This window comes from Procambarus clarkii, chromosome 17 (genome assembly GCF_040958095.1).
Source record: "Procambarus clarkii isolate CNS0578487 chromosome 17, FALCON_Pclarkii_2.0, whole genome shotgun sequence".
NCBI classification, from domain to species: Eukaryota; Metazoa; Arthropoda; class Malacostraca; order Decapoda; family Cambaridae; genus Procambarus; species Procambarus clarkii.
In genome coordinates, this window is record NC_091166.1 from 49,437,086 (window position 1) to 49,458,007 (window position 20,922).

The following is a 20,922-nucleotide window of genomic DNA, read 5'->3' on the forward strand; positions in this document are numbered from 1 at the left end:
AAGCATGAAAAGTTCCCAATCAACTGTTGTTATTGTTATAAACAGCCTCCTGGGGCTTCGGTGCTTATTAACTGTTTAATAATTGAAAACAAAGCCGCCAAAGATTGAGAAAAGATGTACAGGTTCGTAAATGCTTGCGTAACTACTTCATGAATCTGGCTCTTGGAGCTGGCTGGTAGCTAGGGGTTCCAGGATGCCACCTGTCATCAACCTTTTGCACAAAAGGAGCTCAAGCTAGTTTTAAGTGAACCATTTGTTTTGAATGAATCATTTGTAGAATTGTTTGGCTGTTTAGGTGCTTCACTTTGTGAACCTTGTAGTTTTCTGTAGTGCTTTGCTTACTTTCTGGATGCTTACCTGGAGTGGGTGATAGTAACAATTCCCAGCTCTCTGTGCCTCAATGAGGGGACCAGGTTCTGGCTCTGGTTCCCGGTAGGCCAATCAGGACTCCTATGGCTGATGTGAATCAGTAGTGGAAGCAATCTCTGCGAGTTAGCTTCAGGCAGCCACCAAGAGGCTTTCCCAGAATGGCTGAGGATGAAGGCTATCGAGATAGAGGAGGAAAGTACACATTTTATTAGTGGTGCACAGGTGGAACAAGAACTGCTTCACGACCGGGAGGCTTGTTTATTTCGAAGTTAGTTTTCTCATTTCCTATGCTATATTTGTCTTGCTGATTGTATGTTTTGGTTCTTCCACCTTTCTGGAGGCCTTTTCTAGGCTACTTTACCTTACCTTGCAATGATTTCAGGTCTTAGCATTCCCGCAGTCTGGTCCTCGACCGGGTCTCTTAGGTTACGGTGATCTGGTACCCAGGAGGCTTACAGTGACTTGCAAGAGTTTGGTGTAGATTGAATTGGGTGGAGCTTTCCAGGCAGCAAGCACTAAGGAGACACCATAGGAGCCTGTCCAGAAAAAAAACTCTTTCCTTAGTTCAACTAGAATATATCATAAAATAATCTACAAGCTGTATTTTGGGTCACACTTCACAATACTGTACCAGTACTGTATAAGGAAAAACAGTCAATAATGTGGTTCCAAATCCATAATTAAAATTGACCATAAGGCTTAACAAAAACAAAATATAAAATGAATACTTTTATTTTCTTGAGCATATATTCTGTTTGAGTTGGTGTAATGGAATGTGTTCATACATTAAAATATGGTTCTTTTTTGGTATAAGATTGCTAGGAAATGAGGTTGACCATATTAAAGCCTGCTAATGTCATTCATTTAATGTAAAAGCAATCAGGCATATGAGTACTGTATTCAGAAAAATAGAAAATTACAAATATGGGAATATATATATATATATATACTGTATATACATTAACAAAATATTAAATATATTTATTAAAGCCACCCATGAACTGCAGTGCATTTATTGTTCTTATGACAACTTTGTTCATCTACTCTAAGCTGTGGATGAAATACATCATTATCTTACACTGGATGAACATTATATTATACTGTGGATGAACAGAATCATATTATAACCATAACACTAGAAGAACAGTATCATTATATTATGCTGTGGATAAACAGCATCGTTATATTACACTTGATGAATAGTGTCATAATATAAACATGAAAACCTAACTTTTAAAAACATTTGCAGTACTCTATATATCTCATGCGTTGCCAACTTGAGCTTATAAGAATAATGCTCATGATCAGTACGCACCTGGCAAACATTTCTCTCGCAAGCATTATGCTCTTATTCAATATTAAACGATCACATATAATTTTCTTTAGTCATTTTTTTCTTACCCTAGTGCATATCAGAAGTCAGGTAGGTGTGTGCACAAGTGCACACACCTGCCTGAAATGTCAACTTGTACAACTGTCTAGCAACCTAGGCTCCTCTTGTATAACTGCCAAAGCATTGCGTATTATTCAGGTATAATATATAGGATGGACATTGGACAAATTGAACCTCCAAACCTTGTACTTACTTCAGCCAATCAAATCTTGCAAGGTCATTGAACTATGCAGCTTTCTGTTAGTAATATCATGTAAAACATTCATTAATATTTTAGCTTTCATGGTGCAAGGAAAACCTATCATTTCTTTCAGGTATGAATGCTTTTGCTTGTAGTTATTATAGGCCATTTTGATGAAATGATCATGAAGGAAATAGTTGATTTTTGTTAAATGTTCCTTCTTTGGTATTTAGACAATATACAGGTACTGTATATTAAATACACAGATGGCCATCAAGTTGCACAAAGTGGTCTGTGGAAGAGATTACCTTCCTGGCCCAGGTTGAGTTACATCTGAGAGCAACACCTGATGGTGATGGGAGAAGCATAAACCAACACCTGAATGAGAGCTTTACTCGGCAAACTGTAAAAATTAAATCGAGTAAGAAAGATGTATGAAAAACCTAGTTAATAACACACAAGGCTAGGAAGTAAGGTAGTGTGACTGTCATGCTAATCTGTATTAATCAATTTCCCAACGAATTCAGGCAAAATTCACCAACGCACTTTAAAGCTTGGTATTTAAGTGCTTACACACATTATCCCCACACAGTGAGCACACTGCAGGCCTCTGTACATTAAATTATACGTTATATACTGTACAGTATTTGTAATGTGAAAAAAAATTACAATACTGCATACTAAACATATAATTAATAAGAAACTCCTGAAAAGAATGAGTCAACATTTATTTTACATGACATAGTGGAGAGTTGTAAACAATAAGAGTGGGACAAAAGAATAAAAATTACCCTGAATGCAGGAGCAATGCTCAAACCCATTCAAAGAACTTTGCCATAACTGGTAGTTTACACCAGCTTCCATTTGTTATGCCATAAAAAAGTATATAAATTTGCCCAACTCTATTTTGTACCCATAAGACAGTAACTCCTGTTGTGCTTAGTTGTTACCATACTTAACCACCTTAAAACACTGCCTTTCACTGGTGAGGCTCAAGGAACTGTGCTCCAACTACCTAGAGGGAGGCACATAGTAACTTGTTTAGTCCTTATTCTGGTCAAAGGATCGAAGACAAACCTAGAGTAGTCCTTTCCCTGAGATGAGCCTAACGGTCATATTAAAACCCAAAACTCTTCCTGTTAATCTGACTTAAAGATTGAGCTTATCACTGACAGGGACAGGTAGCCTGTTAAGGTTATCAAGGTTCCCCTTGCCAACAACTAACTTTCACCAGGATGTAGCCCACAACAGTTGTCTAACTCCAGGATATCTATTTACTGCTAGGTGAACTGAGGACATCAGGTGAAAGTAAACATGCCCAGATGTGTCTGTCCTGCAACAGGAATTGAACTCGGGATCTTTTGGGTGTGAACTGACTGCACTGACCACTGCACTACAGGACCCAGATTATTGTACAGTAAAGTGTTTATATGGCACTCATGACCTCATTATTAAGGTTCCAGCTAAACATATTTATAATAAATAAATAACCTTTCTTAAAATGATTTCTACAAAGCAGAGACCTGTTACAATCCTTATTCTTCCTATTGGAACTGATACAGTACTTCTATCCACATTGATTACATCAATTCTGGTATTTATGAAGCAGAAGAGTGATCTGATCTCCCTGTCATTGTCACAAAAATCCATGTTCACACCCACATCAAGGTTACCATCAACTTGTGACCATGATGGCAACAATGACCTTTGAAACTTCTCATCCTTCCTACACTGGTTGACCTTTGAAACTTCTCATCCTTCCTACACTGGTATAATTAATCAATGTACTAATTTACTTCTTTGGTGTGATACTTTCCATACACGGTTCTTACCATAAATCTCACTTGTAATGTTTTGACACCTTCAGCAATGTTGCAGAAGACTTGTGCTTATCTACTGAATTTTACTCCTAATCTCTATTTTAGCAATATCTTTGTAAGTCTCACATGGTCAGTCTTATGCCCATACAAGCTTCCTGTTGGTATTTGGTGTCCACATTCCTAATATTCCACCAGGTGGAAAATACAGCACTGCTATTTACTCCATTAGATTATGGAAGCATGCTTATCACTCACAAGAAGAATACCTTTAGATTTTTTAATTCAAATTGAGCTTTGTTCCTGTATTTGTATAATACTATACAAAATATCCTAATTCAAAGATTCATCATTCATTCAATTATAATTTACAATAATTAGCATAAGGTACTGTATTAGCACTGTATTTTAGTTATTATCAAAAGATACTGTATTTAAGACCATTTTCAATACTATATAAGATTTTTTATGGGTAGTCAGGTATTTATATATTAACTAAAATCATATAAAACTAATTTGTTGACTCCATGTAAAGCATTAACTTACATCTGAAAGGAAATGAGTCAAAAGTATTAATTAATTAAAGCACAGATGTCATAAATATTGTCTATAAATATTTTGTGTATTTACAGGCTGTGAATAAAAATTACTTTTCAACATAAGAATGATAATTCCTTGCCTTTGCAAGTACCTTGCAGCTTCTCTCACATGCTTTAACCACATTATGATCTTAATACAGAGAAACATTTTCTCCAAGAATATTCATTAGTTAGTTCACTTTGAAATCTGATGTAACACATTCAGTTCTTTAGACCATTAGCTGAATGGAAAGTATGTAGACACTAGATAAACCACAAATGTTAGAATCCAGAACTACTAATTTATCTACATTTTCATGTAAAATCACCATGCATCATCTTTGCCAAAATCTATTGTTGGTGGTGCTAGTTTCAGAGCAAAGTTTTGGGATAACCAAATATTTTGATTTCCACACACGGAGCCTGAACTTCTCCAAGATGTACTAGCGGCTGAGGCTTCCACAACAGATCCTCTCGGTGGAGAAGATAAGTCTTCAAGGAATTGTAATCTTGATCCTCCAGCACCCAATGATCGCACACGGCGAATGCCTTCCAATTGTGTCTCGTCCAGTCCTGTCTACAAAGAACACACACACAGCTTCATTCATGGATAAGTAAGTAGCTATCAAAAGAAGGCCATAAGCTGGGAAGACTATGTAGCATTGTCAATGTTATTAGATATTCAAAAGGTGCTGAATCACTTAAGATGATAATACGAGAACAGAAGGACATAAGGTGAATGATATAAAAAATATTGGATTCACTAAGAACTCTATTAACCCAAATAGGTTAGAAATTGGCTGGCAAGAAGCGGTTGTAGAAGACAAAGACTGAGCAACCCTGGAAAGAGGAGAGAGAAAAAAACAAAACAGCACTGAAAGTAATGAAATGCCTATTTCCGAGTGATCCCCTGTGGATTCCTAAAGCTGCAATGCTGATATAGCGCCAAACTACTAGGTGCCATCAGTTGCAGAGTTCGTTTAGGTCTACCAGGGACCATGAGTCAGAACCTGGTCTCCTCTCTAGAAATGAGGTGCAGAGAGCAGTGGCACCATGATAAAATTGTTAGTGAATTTTAATAAAGTCCGACACCATCACGGAAGCACCCACAATGTCAGCGAAATACAACAGACCAATGGTGGTTCTAAAAAATATTAAGATCTCAAAATCTCTAAAAAAGAACTTCCCTAAAATGTAAACAAATGATAGAAAATTCACAAGCTAGCTAGCTCATTTGCCCCACCTCTTCCCTTCATTTTGGGGAGATAAGGGAGGCAGACCGAGTCAGCTGGCTGCTTCACCCAGAGTTCTATGATGATGAGAAAACCCACCCCTAACTCCCTTGGGGTGGGAGGGTGTTAAGGAGCCACTGGGGCTCATCCAGAAATTAGCATTTCATTACATTCAATGCTTATTTTTGTTTTTGGGGGGGGGGGGAGGGGGGGCAGCCCCCTTGTGTCTTCCTGAAGCTACCTTCCAACAGTGAAAGAAAAATCACACTTAAGAAAACATGGCCCACAACACATGACCCAAGGCCACATAAGGACGAGGAGGAGGAGGAGGAGGAGGAGGAGGAGGAGGAGGAACAGTGACAAGATACCTGGTTGCCAGGACCCTTTTTACCCTCCAAAATCCCCACGCCTAAATATCGGCCCAAGACATATTGGCAAACATAGACTAGAATGCGGCAATTTTTCAAATGTCATGGGCATGAGTGCAGACTGCAGGCTTGCTGGACTTAAACACTGCAGATGACCTGAGAAACACGAGCCCTGGAACAAGGGACCAGGAAAACCGGATCAACCCACAACAAGTCCACCGAAGGAGAAGCGATGGCCCAAAGGCAGCAAGGCAGAGCCACCAACGGACACAGCACATGATGCTCCCCCCTCCCCCCCGGCTGAACCAACCAAGCATCCACCACCAAAAGTACCCTTTCGGAAACTAACATACTGTACTCATTCTTCGCCAGAAAAGGAGTCGGCTGCCAATGAACAAAATGATTCCCAGAGCGGAAAGAACAAAAACCCCGGCACCTGAAGAAGAGCATGTAGCTCACCAACTCGGCAACCTTTTCCGTTGGTGAGCACCCTCCCCTCTGTCAGTGGAGGATGTTGCTCATTTGGCCCTTCTGGGCAGCTTCTTCATCTGTAGCTGCTCCCTTTTTTTTAATGAATGAATCGATTAGCTTTCAGAAGCGTCTCTTGTTCTTGCTGCTTGGTTGGTTCAGCCGGGGATGCTTCCTGTGTTCAGTTGAGGCTCTCTGCCACTATCTTTGCAACACTGTTTCTGACTCTGCTGCTTTGGGGATCAGTCCTATCACCTGTGTCCCCTGTTCCATGGCTCGTGTATCTGGTTGTCTGCAGTGTCCTTGGATCAGGCTGGTGTGCAGTCACTCCTAGAGCCCCTGATGTTTGTTATTATGCCTCATTTTCAGCTCTGTTCACCGTCATGTCTTGGGCTCATATCCGGATGTGGGGTTTTGTCAGTCAACCAGAGTTCTGGTGGCCAGTACTAGTATCTTGTTCCTGTTCCCAGGCTGTGATGCCCTTATGTGGGTTTCGGTCATGCCTATTGGCCTGGTGTCTCTTCTTAGTCCTGTTCTTGTGGTGGTTCCTCCTCTCTGGCAAATGCCCAGTGGTTTCCATCTCTGTAGGTAAATAGCTTCAGGAAGACACCAGTGACTTCTCCCAGATAAGTGGAAATAGACTTTGCTGCACTGCACCCTTAATCCTCCTTGAATATTCTGTGGACTGTTTTAAATGTTTATCAAGAAAAATACTATTATTAACAGAGGATAAGAAAAGGAAGTGTTGGTGATGCACCAATACCAAGGGAGACATAATCAGCATTCATTCTTGAACCTTACCAAAGGTTCAAGAATGAAAGCTATAATTGGTACTGACACTGAAGATAATTAATTTCTGTATGTTCCTTCCCTTAGCCATCTATTATTGCACATCTCAGAAAGAGAGAATTTCTTTCCCCATATTCTTCAGCCTTCTCCCTCTCCTCTTTCTTTCATTCTATATAGTGAAGTGGGAGGGATGAGCCTCTTTATTCTCTCCCGTTTTGTAATTATTTCCCACTCTCCTTATACCCTTTTCCTTCTCTTTCTCTAACTTTTCTTTTTATTAATTTTTCTTTATTTTCTTCCCCTACCACTCCATATTGTTTTTTCCAATCTCATAACATAAGCTACAATGAATACATTGCCCCTTACTTTTTGTTACTATCCCTACAATCTCTGTTTTTTTCCATAATCCAAATTATCCTATTTACAGCCTCTGCTTTCATGTAATTATAAACAGTATATCAATCCTTGAACTGCATTCATAAAACACCAACTACCTTTCTCTCCTCCCTTCATTGCAAATATTAATCCAAGGATGAATGTAAGGACCTTGCATTACTGTATTAACTGGAATATTGTTCTAAACTGACATAAGACAAACTGTTGCATAAACAAAGAAGAAGAAATGTGTCCTATGTACATATGGTACTAAAAACACGGAAAATAATAAATCGACAGAGCTTCTTACCAAAGGTTCAGACTTGGAGTCATTAGGCTGTGTCTCCTCTGTTGTGTTTTCTTGACTGCCTCCCATACAAAGCATGCAGGAAGTTGACTCTCCACCACACTGTGCATGATAACTATGACCACAACTGCAAGAATACATAACACTGGCAACATCCATTGGTCACTAGTTTTTCTCTTCTCACACTCATAATATTAATACATTACTTATAATGACTAGATCCAGAAACACCTTGATTTGGGGGGGATCTAGAATCCAGAAACCCTTTGACTGGAACTTTCTCTTCCGAAATACCGTACACAAAACCTTTGATTTTCAAAATATATGATTATAATTTGACTATAATCAGGCATATTGGCATATCCAATACCCATTAAAAACTGAATAAAGAAGCCTATGAACATCATTTATCTGCTGTTACATTGTAATCATCAAAATAGTAATGCAAACATCTTTATTTAAAATATGTTTGTAAAAAATATGAAATTGCTGCTAAGAACAACAAAAATCCTAATGTTTTCTAGTATAATCACAGTCACATGACAAAAATTGGGCAACACCCACAGCATGCAACCACCAGCAAGCATCCACCATCAAAGGATGGTTTCGGAAACCAACATACTCATTCTTCACCAGAAAAGAGTCGGCTGCAGATGAACGAATTGAACCAAGGGCAGAAAGAACAAAAACCCTGGCACTGAAGGAGAGCATGCAGCTCACCAACTCGGTAACCGGAAGCTGAGCTGGTGACCACTCTTCCCTATGAACAGGGGGATTGAACAGAATCACATCCCGATTCACCCAGGTACAGGCTCCCTAAATCACCACAAGACAATATTGATACCAACAGCACTGTAAATTAGAATAGGCATCCATTTCTTAATGTTTAAATTTCCTTGACACCCATGCTCCGGTTGTATTTTTCCAACTTTATATTTTTTTATATTTTTATAATAGCACTAGTCTTGAAATATAGCACAGTTCAGTATGTCACAAATATACCTAGCATTTTTTTGTGTAGGCTATGATTCATTAGCAAAGAATGTCATAAAACAGTCAAGTGCACTATGCCTACTTTATCCATACTGCCTGGTCTAGGTGCTAAGAAATCTGGTACTAGTGGTGCCAAACGGAAACCTCTTGTGTTAATACAACATTTACCATACTGTCCTTCTGTCAGGGCATCTTAAAGAGTACAGACCTTCTGTGTGTGTAGTCAAATCAGCTACACTGCACACCAATACACCCACCTTCACTTACAAACAACTTGGGCTGGGTTAAATCGTCTACAGATGATCAGTGCAGGTGCACTGCCTGTCTATGGATCACCAGGCAGAGTGAGGGTTAAAGCCAGGCACACTAAGTAGCTGCAATAAAGAAAAAAACCTACATGTGCAGCTACCAGGAAGCAACTCACAGGTCAACATATAGGACCCAAATAAAGAAATCCAGATTCTTCTCAATCAATGTCACATTAAAGACAGTGAAAACTTCTTTCCACTTTGAATTCAGGGTTTCTGCAAGCAGAATGAAGCCCAGCCCTGTATGAACAAATTATATAATAAAAGAAAATGCATTGTGGCTGAACATATGAAAATGTGTGCCAAGCATGCACACCTCAGCCCATCATCAAGATTCAAGAAGCTGTAAAATCAGTGGACAAATTCAAAGATGAAATTGACCACAGTTAAGGCATGAACTGAACCAGCACAAGCAAAAAACTTGAGTACTGCTTAATCAACTAACTATAAGCCAATTGTAAAATTAAAACAAAGTTTCCAAGAATGAACACATCACTTAGAAAAATTAGGTTTCAATCTTAAGCCAGAAGGAAGAACCAATAGAAATGTGAGACGAGTTGCTTCTTACTACTTTGCTGACATGTAGGTCACATCTGTGGTGACTGGGGGAAGCAGTTATGACCAACTAGCAGTTTGAAAAACAATTTTTAGTGTCTGACAATAAGTAGAGCTAGGAGTGTGCTGTGGATGTGTATAAATTAACCTTCTGGAGGTTACTGAAAACTGTGTAGAGTATTCTCCATTGTCTTACTTAACCCAGCATTACCTTGGAAAAGAGCGGTGGGGGGAATGTGTGAACATATCCCTATAGTAGTCCCAAAGCAAATGCTCAGGTATAAAGGTTGACTGGCCCTTTCCTTTTGAAGGAAAGAGACATTACGTAAGGAAGCAACCGAGTGATACAGCTCAGAAAGTTTATTTTGGAAATAATTACTTAGTTCCCAATGTCGGGGACAGAAAGCTTATCATGTTGCCCATGAACCAAACGGTTGACCTTTTCCAAGATGCAACCCTCCAAAGTTGCCTAACTTCCTAGTACCTATTTGCTGCTCAATGACCAGATGAACATCTCACTCTGGAATGCATTTCTGTATTTCCTAAACCAGTGTGTACTTATACTTTTACTTATACAGTACAGTACTAAGGATTTCCCAGAATGCATACGCTTATCATTAACTGGGCATACTCCAGTAAATTTGGATGGAGAAAGGGATATTGCCATTCCTGGAAAATCCAAAAATCAGAAAAATGGAGATCCCATTGTAAGGTAAAAAATAATAAAACACTGAATCTTGTTCCTGACCCTCATGAGTTTTGACTCATCCCTTATGTATTCTTTATGAACAGTATTCCTTAAAACAACTTTATCACAGAGAGTCAAAGCTTAAATTCATGATATATAAAATGAAGAGAATATGTTATGAAACATCAGTATGCACTATAGTATCTGAAAAAACTTAATCACCTATGTGCCACTGCTTTGCTCGATGGGTGATAAATGCTATGACAGATTGCGCAAGTGGTTGAGTAGACTACAAGGGGGGCACATGCTTGGTTGTGTTGCAGAGTGAGGTATCTCAGCTGGTCCCCTGCAATGATCCGCACCACTGTTGCATACAGTGTCTCTTCATACACATATCTCTCAACCATACCTGTAGAAACAAAATAGTAACTGAAAAGATGCCCCAAATCATGTTAACTGTAAGTTGTTTGAATACAGTACTTTAGTCCATTGTTGGTAAACTTGTTAGATTCCACTCTGCCACTGTTGTTAGCTTAAGTGCTCATGGCTGAATATACTGGTCAAAGTTAAAGTTATACAATATAATGAAGTATCTTGCAAAGTTCTGCAATATGATGAAGTATCTTGAAAAGTTATGCAATATGCTGAAGTTGTTGTAATCTAAATACAGTACTGTACTAGATATCTAACTAGGAGAATTTCTTAAAATTTTTAGCATATGAGTAAGAGTGAATGACTATAATGTGTTCTGTGCTACAAGTTGTGCATTGGAGACAGCAATTGGTGCTTCAAGGGGATTAACAAAGGTCAGGTCTTTTTGTGTAAGAAATCGCACTTCCACGCTGAGTTGGAAATTGACCGGGGGTCAGGTTAAACCTTTGGCAAAAGTTTGACTGTGGCATCTGTGTCACAATGTGTGTCTGAGGCATGGGTTAATCATACAATTCATGGCCTGAGGTAATTGACAGTTACTATATCTTGAAAACATCACGATGGGCATGATTAGATGACTAACACGTTCAAGCTGGTACACTAAAGAAAGTTGGGTAGAGATGGTCCAACAAATCCCTGATGGAAGAACAGAGAGACAAGGTTCCCAGAGCTAGGATGGGCCAGTTCTCTCGACTGTATGGAGTTGAACTCTTATAAGTATGCATGTGTATAGGTAAGTAATGACTGAGTAACCCAGGGGATGACTTAAGAGATTCTGAGTTAGGGTTAGGATGTTAGTGTTAAGTAATGCAGATTGATTTGGAGACACAGTATGGACTGGTCCATACTTTGCAATATATGTACTTTTATACATAGAGTACTTTATACCAATTTCACTTGAAAACTTGCCTTTTAGAAGGTGTTTGATCTGGGCAAAGTTTCCCCCACAGTACCCAGGGTCATGCATCACTCGCTCTAGGATTGCTGGCAGGGATATGTGAGTCATCATGCTGTTCACCACATGACCAACCATTCCACGCATCTCTGAAAAACCAGTGTTAAGTGTAATGAATTTTCTCTTTCTGGTAGACCCCCGGTGGCACCCTGAAGCTATCTCACTGAGATGGTTTCCCACTATTAGATCACATCAATCACAGAGGTCCTGTTTGGCCTACCAAAGACCAAAATCAGAATCCAGGGGCCAGATTCACGAAAGCACTTACGAACGTGTACATCTTTTCTCAATCTTTGGCGGCTTTGTTTACAGTTAATGAGCTCTGCAGCACCAGGAGGCTGTTTATAACAATAACAACAGTTGATTGGCAAGTTTTCATGCTTGTAAACTGTTTAATAAATGTAACCAAAGCCGTCAAAGATTGAGGAAAGATGTACACGTTCGTAAGTGCTTTCGTGAATCTGGCCCCAGCCTCTTAATAGTTGTGCAGAGAGCTGGGGAATTGTTATAATTCTCCACACTGGGAAAGCAAAAAATACAGACAACTGCATGGTTCATAGAAAATGAAGTGCTGAAACACCCAAATAACTCTACAAATGATTATTCAGAACAAATGGTTCACTTGACACTAGCTCAAACCCCTTTGAGTGACTCCACACTGATTCAATGTCAGTGTGGAGCCACTCAGAGTGGAGCTCAACAAGGAGCAGAAATTTTTACCGATTTTATGGATTACAATTATTCTTAAGAAAGCAAATTTAAGAAAAAAAGAAGTTTGAGAAAGCTTTGAGATGGGCCCAATAATTTAGCTGTTTTATCATTTCTATGCATGCCATATAGGTTCTCAATTTTCCCACTATTTCAGAAGCCTCTCCTGCTCTGGTTCGCCCAGGGGTGTGTCACATGTTGCATCCGGTGATGGCTCTTCGCTGCTACCTTTGTGTCATTGATTCTACCTTGGTGGTTGTTTTGTGGGTTGATCCTGTTCCCTTGGTCCCCTTTTCAAGGAGTAGCATTTCTAAGATTGACTGCAATGTTATTAAATGTAGCCAGCCTACAGTCCACCCTGATGCCCATAGTGTTTACATACATACTGTACTGGCAACAGTGCATTCCAACATGCCCTGAGTTGATATTTTGGCAAGTGGGTTTTGGCAGTCACATAGGATCTTGGTGGCCCAGTATTTCGTCAGTGTCCCTGAACCTCGACTTTCCCTGTGTTGCTTTGGGAACACAAAGCTGTGTATCCTGACCGTGTGTCTCTCCTATTCGTCCCTGGTAAGTCGCTTGTTTTCTTCTCTGTTGTTAGCTAGCTTCTGGGAGCCACCAGAAAACTGGTGTTGAATGTAATGAAATGCCTCTGGACAAGTAAATGACTATTTGTGCAGCCCTACACATTAGGGATACTAGATGTATGAGTAAATGGCAGATTTCAGTTTTATAGATACATACATGCCGTTTATATATATACATGGAAAATAGATACAAATATTGAGTCTGCAGTCTGCTATCAATTTAAAAGTGGCTTACCATGGCTGACAGGAGACCTACCATGGCTGACAGGTTACCTACCATGGCTCACAGGTTACCTACCATGATTGACAGTAACCTACCATGACTGACAGCGACCTACCATGGCTGACAGGTGACCTACCATGGCTGACAGTGACCTACCATGACTGACAGGTTACCTACCATGACTGACAGGTTACCTACCATGAATGACAGTGACCTACCATGACTCTCAGTGACCTACCATGGCTGACAGGTGACCTACTATGGCAGACAGGGATCCTACCATGAGCTAAGTGTTGGTTATTGACAAGTGGCGGTTGAGTGGACAGGAGCACATCCAGTAGAGGGAACCAGAGCTCTCGACGCCCCGACTCTTCCAACTGACTGGAGCCAAGCTGACATACACGCACCAGCTTTACAACCTGCCATGAAGATCTTGTGTTACCAAATATTCTTCAAATAGTCAATTATAAATCCACTGCTTTTAATTGGTGAACTTTTCACACTTTCGCATTAGGACAGACAAGTTAATGAATGCAAATACACAAAGTAGATTATTTAACTACTGAACAATCATTTTACACCTACAGTGGGAAGGATTAACTACTCTGAAGCTTCACCAAATAAATTATTGAACTTATATATATGAAATTAAATGAAAGTTGCAACATTTCAGTTTGTCCCAGATTTTGATCAAGTTGTGACAAAAATTCAAGCCCAAATATTCACACACGTCTTTAGTGTCAATTATATACCACAATGATACCATTTCACTAGAGTACCTAGTATTTGCCTTTTTTGCTCTTAAAGTCAGGTGCCATATATGGCTATATTTTCTTTCCACCGTTTTGGTTTAAGGCGCAAAACACCACTACAGTATTATGTATGATTAGCATCAAACCAATACAATATGTAAACTACTAAACTAGATCTTATATACACAGCTTATCTGAACACAATCAGAGAATATCCTAAGCTTATGCTAAGTATAGCACAAACATTTTCTCTCAAAGCTTCCATCCTATGACTTTCTGCCCGTGTGTGCATTTATTTATAGTCGCAAGGTTCTGTATGATCACTTACTAATTTGTATTATTCACAAATTAATTTCTGCACAGCACACTGCTGTCTATTCTTATGCTGATGACTCCACTTTGCACTGATAGCCATGCTTAATTAAGTTCAAATCCTTTCTGCAATCCTCACCATATCTTGCTTATTTTCAGGCTAGTTCACTTGTGTATGATCTTCACTCCATTTCCCCCTTGACATACAAAGGAATTTAGTCAATTCTAATAAAAAAGAAAAGAAAAATACTCCACCTAATTGCCAGCTCTATTTTTAAAACCTAGTTCTCAAACCTCAGTCTTCCATCAATAACTCAAGAATCAGTAACTTGAAATCTGGTCTGAAAAAAATTACATCTCAACATTTGCTAAGAGTTATTTGAGAATGTTTGGTATTATGTTAAGGTTCAACAATACTTCAATTCCTGGTTACCTCTAGCTCTACAAGTCTTGTTTGCTCTTGTTCAGCATAATGTTCTCACATCTGCTCCTATTCTATCAAAAATTCTTGACTCAATTCAGAAAAAAACTTTTCATCTGAACAGTTCACCTGATCTCACATCTAAGTTGGAAATATTGGCAGCCAGTTGAAAAATTGCATCACTTTCCCTCTTCTAAAAATAATGGCATGTTTCCTGCACTCCTAAACTTACCAGTTGTATACCCCACTTCAAGTCTGGTCTCATAATACTTACACTGCAGCATCTTTCGAGATTTAATTTATGAGTTACAACCCATCGACTGAACACTATGCTTTCTCTTTTCCATTCGAGAGCAAACTTGTGGAATGGAAAAGTCTGTGCTTTCTCCAGTACCTTACATTTCCAAAAATTCATCTAATAAAGTTAATTTAAACTCTCATATTTGTCCTTTTCCATGATTATGTCATATTAAGTGTGCAACTTTGTTATAGACTTAACTTATTCAATAAATATATTGAGCATTGAATGTAATAAAATGCACTTTCCTGGACAGCCTCAGTAGTTCTTGGGTGCACTGGCTCTACACACACACACCTTCCCAACACCAGATTCACAGTCTAGTGTGAATCTGGTGAATAAAGGTGAGAGGGAGCATGTGTTCAGAGATTGGCCCAAAATCAAATCAAATTGTTTCAGGGAGTTTCAGAAATGATAACAGCATCAGGTAGTCTCAAGGGGCTCCCCCCCCCCCAGGAAAGATGATGATATATTATTATGCCAATAATCATATGTAACACAGAAATTATAATGAGATTAGATGACTTACCTGAGCTTGAACATGACCCAACGACACTTGAGAGTTCATGGTCCCGTTATCATCTACATTAGACAAAAGCTGGAAAGATACCAAAACTAACTACAAATTGATGTCTTTCTAAATAAACATACAAAACTATAATTAACACTTTGTACACAATTTAAAGAAGTCACTTATTTATCACAGCCCTTCCATTAATCTGTTTTATTTTCTGAATACTGCACTGGAGGCCTACATTGATATCTATTATTTGTAAGAAAATTATTCATTAAATCAAAATTTAATCACAGCTAAGGTAAAAAGATTTGTCAGATAAATGACCAAAGACATAAATTACCCATCCTTGTTTTTAAACACTGCATATAGTTCCCCATTGTCAGGAACAGCAAGACTGTTAGGTTTATCGAGGTCCCTGTATGCAAACTCCTCGCCTTCTTCAGCATGTTTTCCACAACAGTTGCCTAACTTCCAAATACCTAGAACCATCAGGCGAATAAAAATATTGCCCAAACGTCTCTGCCCTGCTGCAGGAATCAAATCCAGAACTATTATCTGGCATGAAACATGACAGTACCAGGATGACTCCTATGGGTTGTACAGTATTTCCATGCGGGATGGACAGTATGGCACATTTTACTTTCACCTGGTGCCTCTGTTCACCTAGCAGTAAATAAGTACCCAGGAGTTAGACAAGGATTATGGGGTGTATCCTGGAGAAGGTCAGTAGTTGGCCTGGTGGACCTCAGACCTAACAGGCTTCATGTCCCTGACAATAGGAAATCAAACCAACTGGCCTAAGCTGCAACAAGACAGATAAGAGATTCCATTACTAGATAAAACCACAGTGCATCCACTTTGTGTGTGTGCATATGTATATATATACTGGTATGAAACATATATAAATATATATTTCATACCACACCTGGTATGAAAAAATATAGGGTCTGTGTATATTTACACTCGTATAGCTATACCTACTTATATTTTCAAAGTTATACATAAGGAACACCATCTTTGACCCGTTAGCATGAAAATGTATAAATTTAGAAACAAAGTAAATCAACAAAGTTATTCCCTTGTGGCATGTCACCTCATTTCTAGCGAAAAACACAACTTCTCTGAGCCACTATAGCTAAACCACAAGAGGCATAGACTCTTTACTTGGATTTTCATGCTTCCTGGATTCTAATTAACAAAGTCAGAAAAAAAAATTATTTTTCAGAATACAGTAATTTACAGCTGACAAGCCTGTGGTCACCACAGGCTTGTCAGCTACTGTATTAACAGGTGCGTAGCCCAGGGTTAAGCAAGGAAAATGATAAAGCAACAATAAGTGTCTTGAGGGTTTAAACAAGGTAAGTGATAAAACAATAATCAGTCTTTGAGGGATTAGACAAGGATTGTGATGAAGCAACAATGATCATCTTTGAGGGTTTAGGGAAGGATTGTGATGAAGCAACAATGATCATCTTTGAGGGTTTAGGGAAGGATTGTGATGAAGCAACAATGATCATCTTTGAGGGTTTAGGGAAGGATTGTGATGAAGCAACAATGATCATCTTTGAGGGTTTAGGGAAGGATTGTGATGAAGCAACAATGATCATCTTTGAGGGTTTAGGGAAGGATTGTGATGAAGCAACAATGATCATCTTTGAGGGTATAGGGAAGGATTGTGATGAAGCAACAATGATCATCTTTGAGGGTTTAGGGAAGGATTGTGATGAAGCAACAATGATCATCTTTGAGGGTTTAGGGAAGGATTGTGATGAAGCAACAATGATCATCTTTGAGGGTTTAGGGAAGGATTGTGATGAAGCAACAATGATCATCTTTGAGGGTTTAGGGAAGGATTGTGATGAAGCAAATAGTTACTATATAGAAATGTGTACTTACATCACCAACTTTGGACTTGAGGATGACTAGAAGAATCTCAAAAGCACCTTTAATATCACCTGCTCTCTCAAGTAGGAATGCTGTTGACTCTTGCTGATTGTTTTTCTTGCAGATCTGTGAAATTAAATTTTTTATCATAAAGAACCTGTACAGTAAAAAACCAGCACTGAACGTAACGAAATGCCAGTTTCTAGGTAAGACCCGGAGATTCCCTGGAGCTATCGGGCTAATATGTGATACATTAGACCGGGGCATCACTCTATGGAGTTCAGCCTACTGGGAACCACAAGCCAGAACATGGCCCCCTCAGAGAGGTGCAGGGAGCAATGGCCCTGGAACCCCCCCCCCCTTATTTTGTTTGTAAAATGACAGAGAATTTATCATTTTACAAACAAAATAGAATTTTGGGGGAACACATAATTTCATGCACATGGGGGAAATGTCACAATAAACTCGGCACATCACAGTGGTTAATCATTACACAAAGTTTAAGAATATTATGAAATATTGACTACTGTAGTGTGTTTATAAGCCTAAATAATTTTCATAACACTTATCTGCATATACATCACGCAAGTACATATGACATTAACTCTGTTCCCCAACAATGCATGTGTCGAAACATCATACTGATCATACTACTAGTCATAGATGCACAACATACCTCCAGAGTCTGTTCCAGCCGGTAACCTTCAGCACCTTTCAGATATGGGTAAACTAAGCTGGGATTTACCCTACACATGAGATCAATGTACTCCTCATGAAGCTCTGAGGTAAGAGGACTATCACTCAGGTCTCCACCACGCCCCCCTGGAGATGCATGGGTCGATCTGGAGAATGGTGAACAACATTGTACAGCCCGTTCTTGTGGTGAATATGGTCAATCTCCAAAAATGTGTTTTGCACCTTTAGCGTGACAAAACTCTAAGAGCACATGCGTGCTAAGTTATGCAGAATACTGTGTACTTAGTTCTGGAAACTAAGAATAAGACAATATCAAAGGAAAGTAGAACCATTTTGTAATGCTTAAATTATCATTAAAAATTATTAGTAATGGGAATGTCTTCTCAGACATAATAACACAGGATAAAAACCCACACATGTGCATATGTGAAATTTATGTAAGAAATTTACACCAAGTCTTTTGCACTCTCCTGAGTGCTTTATCAAGGTCTGAGTGTGTGATTAGGATGAGACTTACATCTCAACATCTAATACAAATTCTAATACAAAATAAAAATAATCATCCGTTAAATATACTTTTGTTGCTACAAATAAAATAAATGCTTGTACAGTATAATTGTAAACAATGAAAGCAGTCACAATCATAAAATGCAAAATGTAATCACAACAATGCAAGTATAGAAAGTGTTCTCACCTGTATGTGAACAATGCATGGAGAGCATTATAAAGAAGCTGTTCATCATCCCTCAACTGCAATGTGATATCTTTCACCAGAGGCATCAACTGAGGCATTGTTAAGAGAAGACTGGCTACACGGCTACTGTCAATCTCAAGGAGTGTCTGCAACAAATATTATACAGTATATTATACAATATATTATTTTTTCACTGCATATATTATATATACATATATAATAATATATGCAGTGAAAAAATTCACCCAAAGAATGTGTTATGTTTACCATATATCTCTGGGTTTGAGAATATTGTCAAGGCCTTGAAACTTTTTGATATACATGTATTGTTTAGCTATGAAAATACTGTTGGTAAGCTATTAGTTAGAAACAGCCCTCGTAGTGATAATTGTGTCATTTATAAAATACCTTGTAAAGACTGTAATAAGTTCTATGGTGGGCAAACATCTAAAGATTTGAAATGTAGAATTTCGCAACATAAATACTCTGTAAAACATGGCCAATTGTCTAATGCTTTGTTTGTTCATCTGTAAGAAGATGCTCACCAAATTGATTGGGAGACGGCTTCTTCAATAACGAATTGTAAAACACTTATAACAGAAACATAATTGAATCTGCTTTGATACAGATTACAAAAGAAAGTAATTTGTACATTAGCAGTGGTTTATATAACTTAGATCCATTTTTGATAGATCAATTAAAAGGCAATTTGAGTAGGATCATTGGAACACATTTGTCTCACTAATTCATTGTAAATATTTACTATCTTATGCTATTATAATCCATGTGTGGGCCTGTTGGTGGGTATGGATAGGAGCTGCATCGTATGGGCCAATAGGCCTTCAGCATTTCATGTGCAGCTCATATCTGTGTCCACCTAATTCCCATTCATTTGTCATTGTACCTCACCTCACTCCACCACTCTCTCCTGCCTATATATGTCCAATACTTGACCTGTAAAATCCCTCCTTCTGAAGATGTATTAATATACGAAAGTACTTAAGGAAATTCCTGTTTCAATTTTCCTCTGTGGTCTGACACTGTCATATATATACATACATATATACATCACACACCAAAGAGCCAAAGCTCAACCCCTGCAAGCACAAATAGGCGAGTACACACACACACACACACACACACACACACACACATTCCACTTCACCTGATCTTTCAGGCATCCCTGTGTACAGGAATCGTAGCAGACGGGTGGAAACAGGCTAACATAGTTCCAATCTACAAAAGTGGCAGCAGGGAAGACCCCCTCAATTATAGACCTGTATCATTGACAAGTGTAATAGTGAAAGTATTGGAAAAACTAATCAAAACTAAATGGGTAGAACACCTAGAGAGAAATGATATAATATCAGACAGACAGTATGGTTTTCGATCTGGAAGATCCTGTGTATCGAATTTACTCAGTTTCTATGATCGAGCCACAGAGATATTACAGGAAAGAGATGGTTGGGTTGACTGCATCTATCTGGACCTAAAAAAGGCTTTCGACAGAGTTCCACATAAGAGGTTGTTCTGGAAACTGGAAAATATTGGAGGGGTGACAGGTAAGCTTCTATCATGGATGAAAAATTTTCTGACATAGAAAAATGAGGGCAGTAATCAGAGGCAATGTATCAGAATGGAGAAATGTCACAAGTGGAGTACCACAGGGTTCAGTTCTTGCACCAGTGATGTTTATTGTGTACATAAATGATCTACCAGTTGGTATACAGAATTATATGAACATGTTTGCTGATGATGCTAAGATAATAGGAAGGATAAGAAATTTAGATGACTGTCATGCCCTTCAAAAAGACCTGGACAAAATAAGTATATGGAGCACCACTTGGCAAATGGAATTTAATGTTAATAAATGTCATGTTATGGAATGTGGAATAGGAGAACATAGACCCCACACAACCTATATATTATGTGAGAAATCTTTAAAGAATTCTGATAAAGAAAGAGATCTAGGAGTGGTTCTAGATAGAAAACTATCACCTGAGGACCACATAAAGAATATTG

At 38.6% G+C, this 20,922-nt stretch overlaps 1 protein-coding gene across 3 annotated transcripts in view; it reads right to left on the reverse strand.

Moving 5' to 3' along the window:
* Positions 1–789: 789 nt before the first annotated feature.
* Positions 790–20,922, reverse strand: part of Vps8 (vacuolar protein sorting 8) — a 45,022-nt gene continuing 24,889 nt past the window's right edge. Inside the window, exons 16-24 of one of the 3 annotated variants that reach the window (XM_069326000.1) lie at positions 18,901–19,046; positions 18,187–18,352; positions 17,523–17,636; positions 15,639–15,707; positions 13,565–13,745; positions 11,763–11,897; positions 10,644–10,830; positions 7,881–8,004; positions 790–905 (exon numbers count right to left, since the gene is read on the reverse strand). In XM_069326000.1, coding sequence (XP_069182101.1) covers positions 885–905; positions 7,881–8,004; positions 10,644–10,830; positions 11,763–11,897; positions 13,565–13,745; positions 15,639–15,707; positions 17,523–17,636; positions 18,187–18,352; positions 18,901–19,046 — 1,143 coding nt within the window. In that variant the 3' untranslated portion in view covers positions 790–884. Of the gene's footprint in view, positions 906–3,254; positions 4,916–7,880; positions 8,005–10,643; positions 10,831–11,762; positions 11,898–13,564; positions 13,746–15,638; positions 15,708–17,522; positions 17,637–18,186; positions 18,353–18,900; positions 19,047–20,922 lie in introns of those variants that run through there. The other 2 variants (XM_045765573.2, XM_045765572.2) reach the window with 2 other exon arrangements.